Here is a 10,416-nt window from a genome sequence, read left to right as displayed (position 1 = left end):
TTTTTATCGTAAGCATTCTTTATTTTGCGTTGTTTGGTTTATAAATAATGATTTTTAATTGAAACTTTAATTTTTTTGATAAAAATTGTTGTCAAAAAAATATTTTTTCAAAATTAAATGATATAACAATATGTGCTTTTATGTACTTTTTGCATATTTTAATATTTGAAGTAATATGATTCAGAAAAGTATAGAAATATAAAATTAAATTTAAAAGATTTAAATTTAATGTTGAAATTAAATTTAATAGATTTAAATTTAAAGTTAAAATTAAATTTAATAGAGAGATTTCGCAGGCATCAGGTTTTAACTCTAATCAGAAGATAATATACATATTTTTTTTCTGTTTATTTACAAATATTTTTCCGGTGTATTTTTTATCTACCTTCTCTAAAAAAAAACTCTTTCTTTTTGCAATCGCTTGGATAAGAAAGAGCATCAAAATTTTTCTTTTTTAAATTTAATAAACCACAATAAGGAAGGGACGTTACCATGCTACACTGAAGAAATCTCCAGTGCAGCAGAATGATCGTATCGTGTTATTCTACTAGCAGTCATTTGTCTCAAATAACAAGGCCCCCTATAGGTTGTTGCGTTTACGAATTAAAAGTAATTTTAAAAAAACGATAATCTCCTCAACCTAACCAGTAGTTGCGCTTTCTGCCGTTGCATGGTGCTGCAACTGTTTGAGAGAGTGCTGCCATTTGGCCACGCATTGAAAGAAATACGCGTGACTTTTTTACATGCTTTAACATTAAAGTAATCACTGTTTATGTATTTCTCTGGGAATCAACCTAATACCTGCAGATGGTGCACTTAGTCCATTTATTAAACCCTATTTATTATCTTGTTTAAGGGATTTAGTATTACCTCCCGTTTATATAGTTATTTTAAACTTCACAGAGAAATCATTTATTAGAGTTAAATACTCTTTAGATGAATTATCCTCTTCCTTGCAACTCAGTTGACATTAAATGATTAACAATACCATCTACTCGTACTTTTTCAAACTCCCAAGAGTTGTACATTTTCATAATCAAATCAGTTAATCTAGTTCACTTTCTACCCTATTAGTCCGCAATTAACTCACACTCGTTTATACATCCGGGAACGATTAACAGATCGCCAATTGATATTTCTGGCGCAGTTTTTCTGGAGTTTATTCACCCAAATAAGCGGGCGTGAGCATTATCGCCATATTTATAGACAAGCCATTCGTTCTTTTTTTTTCCTTATTTGTAAAATAAGAAAGTGGGGTGAACGATTGCGTGCTGCTTATTCTTTACTACTAGTAAGATCTCACTTACTGTGCCGTCCGCCGCCGCGGTCATTGGTCACGCGATACTTCCGAATAATTTTTTTTTGTTCTATTGATTCTTTCTAAGGAATCTAAAAGCGCTTGATTTGCTAGCCATGAAGACGCTTCGAAAGGGTTTGGGGTTTGGCACGCAATATTTGACTTAAACTGCCAAAAGAGAGAGAGAGACCAATTTGTAATAACAAGAAAAGACTCATTTTGTCAAGAATGTCTCTCAAAAGTAACGACGTATCTTTGGTTAATAAGACATGGAAATGTGTGTTTTGCCAATTAGCGCCAACTGGATATCAAATGGTGGTGACAAACTTGCTACCCACTAGTCATAGACGTACGAGACAATATTTGGCGACCGACAAGACTTTTCAAAATTATAATATTTGTGTGACGTTTTAGCCCATTGGCACCCAATTTTTTACTTAACTATGATGCGAAAAGTTAAAAGTGCTAATATGAAAAGAGATTCAGAACATTCAGTTATTTAAGTATTTAGTGTATTAAGCATTTAGTATATTCAGTATTAAGTTAAATATCTATTAAGTATTTAGATATTTTCTAGCAATATCTAAGCAGCAGATCTAGCAAGGCAGAGCAGAGTTTGGCATTTCAGACGCAAATTTCATACAATCTACAATTTCAAATTCACGTACACAATGGCGTACGTGCAAGTGACGCAGAGTGAGTATCTCGATTGGTTGTTGAAACGTGTTATTTGTTTACGTTAGCAACAGTACTTTCCATTCTATTTCGAGTAAGCCAAACCCGTCAATTATCAATTCGTTTAAGTGACTCATTCTATATTCTTTCACTAAGATTTCAATTCTTTCACGATATATTTTTTACTTAACACAAAGACAGGCACGAATCCGTATAGAACAGTGGTTTCCAACAGGCGGTGCCGGAGACGCATCCGGCCCACGAAGCTTTTTTTGTGGCCCGTGAACTAAAATATATTAGTTGTCACTTTTTTGCCGACAATTTTAGTAAAAAATCTGCAATTCTTTTCTCGTTTATAAAAATCTAATTTTTTCTTTTCTGTGAAATTTAACATATCAGCAGGGCAAAAAAATTTTTTTTTCTGGTTTTGCACCCAAGAAAATATTTATTCAAATAAAAAAATAATCGTGTACGTTGCTCTTTTTTATTTCACTTTTTTGTATTTTGTGAATATAATTTAGCATGTGTGTATCAGAATTTTTTTCGAAGAAATTCTCCGCTTTAACTTTTTGAAACCACTCGTTTTGGTCAAAAATATTTACACACACATTTGCAAATTTCAATTTTAAAATGTAAATATCTATTCTCTGATGGTTGCAGCAGACAAACCTCAATTTTCTCATAAAACATTTTATGTGCTACTATGTAGAAGATATCCCCACCCCCTCTTACTCCCACTTATGGACAGCCCTGCAGGATTCATGGTGTCAATTATCTCCAGCACTACTTCACACATTGATCGAATCCATGCCACGTCGTGTTGCGACACTTCTGCGTGCTCGCGGGTACCCTACACGATATTAGGCAGGTATACCAGTTTTTTGGCACTTCAGTGTATATATGAAACTGCTTTTTTCCCGAGAAAAAGTAGATATTGTTGAATAGATTAAAGAAGAGAATAGAATTACTGCTCTCGAAAACTAGTTGAAACTGAAATGGTTTTACAACCAGTTTTTCTTCTTTTCCGCCTAGCTTTTAGCCATGAACATTATTGGTACAGTTTTTTTACACCTTTAACGTGATTAATATTCTTTGTAGTGGTAGAGATAAAACAATTGATTTTACAGTTTTAAACAGACATTTCTTAATCATGCTTAATACTCATACAGAATTTTGTTGGAGTTTTTATGTGTTTATTTAAGCTACATGCATTGATGGTCCAAAACATTATAATTTAATTTTGTTGTAGATAATTTAATCATTAATATATCATTGCAAGAACATTTGCATTAGCTGTTCTCACATTCCTCAATTAATTCCAGCTCTTAACTTGGATGCATTGAGAATATAAAATTTAAATTTATATAAAAGCTTTTATCTAAAGGTAAAGTTGGTAACTAAAGTAGCAAAAAATTATTTTATTAAATAATTACTGCAAATATTGTTAGTTTTAATCATCTGAATGGAAGCTTTGCATTCCACTTTTGAGGAAACAAATTTTTAGTTTGAAAAGAATGTTCAATCATCTTACAGTTTTACAGTGAGACAGTGGCTAAAGCACAGAAAACTGTCAATGTGAATTTCCAGTATAACTTGAACCCCACCCATATATATGAGTACTAGCTTGTCTGGGAAGTAAAGGCGGCCTGCGCGCAATGTTGACAACATAGCCACAATTATGCAGTTGATCATGAAATTGTGGAACCTTAACCTACGTGACCCACTTGATCTTAAACGGATAGTCGTGGGAATACTTTTGCTTTACTCTTTTCTAAATAATTAAATAAAATGCTCCGAAAAACAGGCACAAATGCTTCGTAGTCATAATCATATCATTGCATAAGACTTTTAGTCCCCGAAACGGCCTTTTACCTTTCCGGATTGATGGAGAAATCATGTAGTATTTTTCAGCATGAGTTTTGAGAAAAAGTATAAAATAAAAGAAAAATAAAGAAAAATTATTGCAATCGTGAGATAGAATAATGATAAACCATTTGCTACAATTGCAGCGCGATTCGCTGCGTTCGAACCAATAAGGAGATAGTTAATAAGTAAGAGGACAGACTGCAGCGCCAATCGCGTGCACTATTATAAATTAAAAATATAAGTACCAATTAAATTAGTGTAGATTTATTTAAGTTTTCCGATAAAATAGCATCTCTAGTAAAAAAGTGAGCAAGGAGTCAGATTTTAGAATCTTCAATTAGCATTTCTGCTTTAAAAAATATTGTTATAATTTGCAACAGAGCAATTTTGGGCTTTTTCATAAAATTGTATATTAAGTGACATTTATGTTTCAGTGAGGGTCTTTAATTTAAAATTTCTATGTATTTCTTTATGTCGAATGTACAAACGCCTTTTTGCCTAACGTTCTATTCAAATATAGCTGCATTTGTCAAAAAAGAAAAAAGTGGCAGGACAAGTATCGATTTGAGTATTATTTTTCAGAAACCAGAAAATTATGTGTGACAAAATATATCAGTAATATAAATATTTGGAATTAGATCTGATGATAAATCTAGAGATGCAAACTTGCTGCGGACAGCTGATAAATGTTTTCGAGTGGTAGTCTTTGAGTGTAAGATTCTTGATTTACTTAATAGATCATGAGTTCGATTCCCGCCACCCGAAGAATCCCTGTGTAGTCTGGACACGTTAAATCTGTTGGGTCAAAGTCCTCCATGTTCCTGTAACAAATCATACCTCTGGGGGAATTAAATTGGATATTGATCGTTCTGTGGTTATGGTCAAAATTATGATCTGTGAATGAATAAATAGATGTATGAATGGATCCTCCTATAAACGGGAGTGTGGCTGAAATCGTATCCTTAATCATAGATGGCGCCACTGAAAAACAAGAAATTCCCCAACTGTCTTACATACGCTTGGTTTCAGCAGGTTTTCTGGATTGGAAAGTGACAACTAAATTCGATGTATGGGGCTTTTACTCATCACTACTTCAAATTATATATTTATGTGATACGCAAATTTGCTACAACTTACTCATGTTAAGATTTTTTAAAATTTGTTAAAATTATTCAAAAATCTGCAAATTTTAGTTTGTACATCTCTACCGTTTTTTAAGATATTTTGTCAAATACGAAGCAGTTGGCATCTCTGTAGATCATAACACTTTCTTTAAATTAAAGTGGTAGGAAATTGAAAGAAATACTTATTCCCTTGGGAGCAAAGCAATGGAACCTAATTATTTTTTCTTAGTTGCCAAAAGCTAGCTAGGCCTAAAATCAGCTAGGCCTAATTTTCATAGCAAAAAGAAAATTTAGAGTTCATTCTAGATCTTAAAAAAAGGAAAGATGCAAAAAACTGAAAAGACACTATATCTCTCAAAGAGCTGTAGTGGCTCAAGGGATAGAGCGTCCGTTTTCCAATAAGGTTAACCGGGTTCCAATCCCAGCAATGGTTGGTCGATATGAATTCCGCACCAGGCTTGCAACGACCACAGTTCTGATGGAAAAAATATCCTCAGTGGGTCATGGGTTAGAGTCCCTTTGCCTCTAGGCTAACAGTGGGAGGTCTTCGTGGTTTTTCTCACCACCGTAAATGTGGGTCAGTTTCATAAAAAAAAAACTCCGCAATGACAAATTTCTCCCAATACTTGATCCAGGAGTTGCCTTGTCTTTTGGATTGAGTTCAAAAGTAAAAGACTTCGGAGTTGAACATAAGTAGTCGTTATCTCTAACTTGGGTCGGTTATTTGACGACGGTTATAAAATAAAATAAGTTCTTCAAAAAAGCGGCACTCTTCACAAAAAAGGGCATTGCATTTCATAAACATTTGCATAGCTTTTCAGAAACTCAAAATATACAAAGTTCTTAAATCTGTCCAAAAAAAATCCTTTTTCCCCCCCAAGTGAAATATAATTTTTAAAAATAACTACACAGTTAAATTTGCGCATAAATCGGTTTTAAAATTAGCGTAAGTCACGAATTTTAAAGTATTGTGAGCCGTAGCAATTCATTAAAATTATCGGAATTTTAAAAACGATATCGAAATGGTTTAAAAATCGAAAAGTAACTGTAATAACTGCCGGAAAAAGCCTTCAAAAATTTATGTGCATTTACGAAGGAATCATCCTGAATTGGGCAAGTAAAAAAGTGTTTAGTAGAATGCAAATTCACTAGCCGTAACATCGTATTAAAAATATATCGGAATTGAAATTTAAAAAAAAAAAGAAATTTAAATAGACGAGAAACAACAAATAACTGCGGAAAAAAACGAGCCTTAAACGATGTGGATTTAAGATAAATGACGCGGTAACGTCATAAGCTGAAATCGAAAGCTCGGAACGGTAAGAGTTCATTTTAATATAGTATTTTTAATATAGCCTTTATAGTATCTCTCTAACCATGCCCATACCACCTAATGACATATGCAAATAGATATATTTCAAGAAAAAAGAAAAACAATTTTTAAATACTTTATTCAATTTACAAAAGTGCCAAAAAAGAGTATAAAATCCAGTGTGATTATTGCAAGTGCAGTTAAAATATAAATTTTAAAAAGTATGTCCACATTCATAGTCCATTTTTCAAAATCATGTCTTTAAGGGTGGATCCTGTAAAATAAAAACAAAAACTAATATTAAAATTATATTAAATATTGTAGCATGCACCAGAGAACATTAAGTGGGTGGAAAACCCTTTTTGTTCTTTTCTTCCTTGAACGAAAGAGGAAATGGAGAAAAAAATTCCTTTACGTGCGTCTTAAATAATAAAAATTTAAAAAGATAAAAATTTAAAAGATTTGCTAATAAAAATTTAAAAAGACTTAATTATCAATATTTCTCAAACTTATGACATTTTTATATTAGATTATTTTTAACTTTAATTTTTACCTATGTTTTACTCATAATTGTAAAATTCAAAAATGGAAACGAGATTTTTTTTATCAAAAAAAAACCTAAAAATTCTGGAACAAGAGAAGAAAATTTGACTGAAATAAAATTCAGAAAACTCATTTCGTTTTAATGAGAAAAACGTTTTTTTAAAAAAAGGTATTTAAATCATTATACTTCACTGATACCGGAAGGAGCTGTCGCTATCAGAAGAATAACCGAAATCTTCATCATCCGCATCATCATATCCACCTCCTCCATCCCTTCTTGAATAATACCTGTCAACATACACAGAACAATTGTTATTTATCATGCCAGTAAAATGTGATATGCATCTATACATTTTTTGTGACAAAGTCTTTATAAGTATTAACACGTTGAATGCCACGCTAATTTTACATGGCTTGCCCGTCTGGACAAACGGTAAATAACTACAAACTAAATTTGCAATTACTAGACAGATTTTGCTACTTTTTTAAAAGGTTTAGCATGACATATCGGAAAAAAGGGGTAAACTATATAAGCCTATAAATTGCTTAGAAGTAATGGTGGATAAAAATCTACTAAATTGAAATCTACGAAATATGCCAGAATAAAATCCTCAGGAAAATAACAAAAGCGAGACGGTTCATCCGAAATAAAAACATACATCGCGACCTCAACATAGATTTTTTAAATCATCATATTGCAAAGCTAAATTTCAGATTTTTTGAAAAAACCATAAATTGCGACACCACAGGATTCAATGAAATTTTTACTTTTGAAAACTTAAGAGAAGACATAAACCTCAGGCCGATGGCAGGTCATTTTTTTAGTGACGTAATTTTAACTAGAATACAAATATTTAATTTCCTTTTACACCAATTGCATTCCAATTACCAGAAAGAACCATCTTAAAGATCACAATTCAAGGCGAATGGGAAAAAGGCCGATAACGGCCCCAGGCGTTTAGATATATTTTGATGATGATGATGATGATTGTTCTATATTGCATTAATTTCTTCTAACCATTTTAGTAACGACAATAATATATAAAAATTAAAATCATTAAAAAATTATTCAAATTATGTGTTTCTAATAATCTTGGCTTCGCCGTTCACCTGTGACCCCTATGGCACTCAACGTGTTAAATATAATCCTAATGTTTCGTTGTATCAGCTAGCTCTTCATCAGGATGAAATCAGAAATGAACTAAAATGGAGACAAGCCTTTTCGAGGCATCTTTTCTAAGAAACTATGTCTCCTAATGATATAACTTTGAAGTTTTTGGGGTATATTTGAGAACGTATCTGTTGCATGCTGCGATAATGTTTTAACGTAAACAAGAATAATTTTTGTTAATAAATTTTTTAAACATTTTCTGCCAAAGATATGTATTAACAGTTATCGCAATGTAAACATGTACATATAAATATTCTGCGGGAAAAAAACGGAAGCAACATCTTGTTTAAATGCTGAATAAACGTACATCGAAAAAAATCAGTTTTAGCATTATTGGTATGTGCCCTGCCGACTACCCTTAACCCGTAAAAGGACTAAAGCTCCCAGGAATCTTCTTCAAAATAAAGACTAACAAAATAATTTCATTTCTACAGAATACTTGCGTCAACCAAAATATATTATATCTTAATGCTTTAATATGAATGTTTTGAACTAGGCATTTACCTTACGGCACCTGCCTATTCATCTAAAATTGAATGCCATGTAACCATGAAAAAATTAATCGGTGAAATAACAATAAATACCTGAGATATATACTAAAATTACAAAAGACAATGAGCAACTATTTACAATCGAAAATATCTGGGTCGACAAACCAAGTTAAGCTCGTCCTCCCTCTGGCTCGCCACCTCCCGATTGGACTTCATTGGTGCACAGAGGGATGACTTGTCAAAGCAGATTGAAATTAAAAATAAAGACGTAGTAGAGCAATGAATGTGTATGTCACGGCGAAGGACCGAAATCGGTGGTTGTTGACTCTCACCGGTACAACAAACACCAAATACGTCGGTGAAAGATCGAATATTTCATTACATTCGGTCCCTCACCGGTGTCTGTCGACAATCACAGATATGCTTCGGTGAATGTCCGAAATATTTATTACATTCGATTTGATATGAATTTATTCGTGGATACAATTACATTTATTCGATATTTTAACCCTACACTGATGTTTTTTTAAGGTCAAGTGCCATTGCCCGGTATATATTTACCCGATAATCCAAACACTGATGTTTCTTCTAATCTATCCGTCTGTAAGTATTAAAATATAGAATAAATATAAATATATCAAATAAATATAATAATATTAACGAATAAATTAATATAAAATTGGATATAACAAATATTTCGGACAATCACCGAAGTGACTATGTGATTGTTGACATTCACCGGTGAGAGTCAGAAATAAGGGTATTTAGCAAATATTTCGGACATACACCAAACGACTACGTGAATGTTGACATTCACCGGTGAATGTCAGCATTCTCCAGATTTCGGTGTCTCACCTTAACATGTACACTATTTAAAAATACCTCGAAAGAGTGCCGTCGGATTGCAGAAAGCTAGTAGCAGGACTTAATCTAATGTTGCTGATAAACATATTCTATATTGAAAATGCTATTAAAATTTGCATTATCGCAGTCCATGGCTTTGCTATAAAATTTGGCCTCCCATTCTTTTAATGTTACCTGTTAATTGTTTAAGTCCTTGCGTAGCTCCTCATTTCTTATGCACCAGAGTGCTCTTGTCATCTTTCTGAGAAATTTGTTTTCACAAATTTGTAATTATTTAATGAAAGTTTTGTGGGCTGTACACACACAATTGAGCCATATGTAATAATAGGTTATAAACACATCAGACAGATGAGTCTATTGTTGAAAAGGGAAAGATTTGAGTAATAGTTGACAAAATGCTTTATCGCGAAGAATGCACTATTAGATTTTATCGCAGTACTGTATACACGTTCTCTCCAAGTGAGTTTATCATTGATAATCACCTCTAAATATTTTGTTTTATTTACTTCTGGGAACAATCGTCTAGAATAACTTAGCTTGAATAACTTCCGTGATCGGAATGCTGGTCTTATGTCTTCCAATAATTAATAATTGCGATTTTTCAACATTATTCTTAATTTTCCATTTACTTCACCATTTTTAATGACTCGACAGTTTTTATTTAGATCTTTAATAGCTTTATTTGGTCATCAGCGTATTTATATATATATATATATATATATATATATATATATATATATATATATATATATATATATATATATATATATATATATATATATATATATATATATATATATATATATATATATATATATATATATATAAAATTAGAAAATAACTATTACAGAACGCACAATAAATAATTTTTTGATTCTATCTATTAGCGAGTAAATATTACTGATGCTATCTTTAAAACATTTAAAAAAATTAAATCATCTATAGTTGATTTAAAACAATCACTCCGGTAAAACCAATGAGAAAATACCAATTTTTTAATGTCTCTCAATATAAAATAAAATTAAAAAAATCGAACTTCGTCATTTGTTTACATTTAGCTTCATGTTGAATAT

The 10,416-nt window shown here is 31.8% G+C and overlaps 1 protein-coding gene across 6 annotated transcripts in view; it reads right to left on the bottom strand.

Moving 5' to 3' along the window:
* Positions 1 to 6,396: 6,396 nt before the first annotated feature.
* Positions 6,397 to 10,416, bottom strand: part of LOC107438488 (uncharacterized) — a 34,878-nt gene continuing 30,858 nt past the window's right edge. For 4 of the 6 annotated variants that reach the window (XM_087156974.1, XM_071177263.2, XM_043054206.3 and 1 more), the window contains 2 exons: positions 7,016 to 7,105; positions 6,397 to 6,548 (listed from right to left, as the gene is read on the bottom strand). In XM_087156974.1, the coding sequence (XP_087013100.1) occupies positions 6,536 to 6,548; positions 7,016 to 7,105 (103 nt within the window). In that variant the 3' untranslated portion in view covers positions 6,397 to 6,535. Of the gene's footprint in view, positions 6,549 to 7,004; positions 7,106 to 10,416 lie in introns of all 6 variants that reach the window. The other 2 variants (XM_087156975.1, XM_043054208.3) reach the window with 1 other exon arrangement.

This window comes from Parasteatoda tepidariorum, chromosome 2, assembly GCF_982258835.1.
Source record: "Parasteatoda tepidariorum strain Cologne lab strain chromosome 2, Ptep-v5.0, whole genome shotgun sequence".
NCBI classification, from domain to species: Eukaryota; Metazoa; Arthropoda; class Arachnida; order Araneae; family Theridiidae; genus Parasteatoda; species Parasteatoda tepidariorum.
The sequence above is the reverse complement of the archived record's forward strand: the minus strand, read 5'-3'. Positions and strand labels throughout refer to the sequence as shown.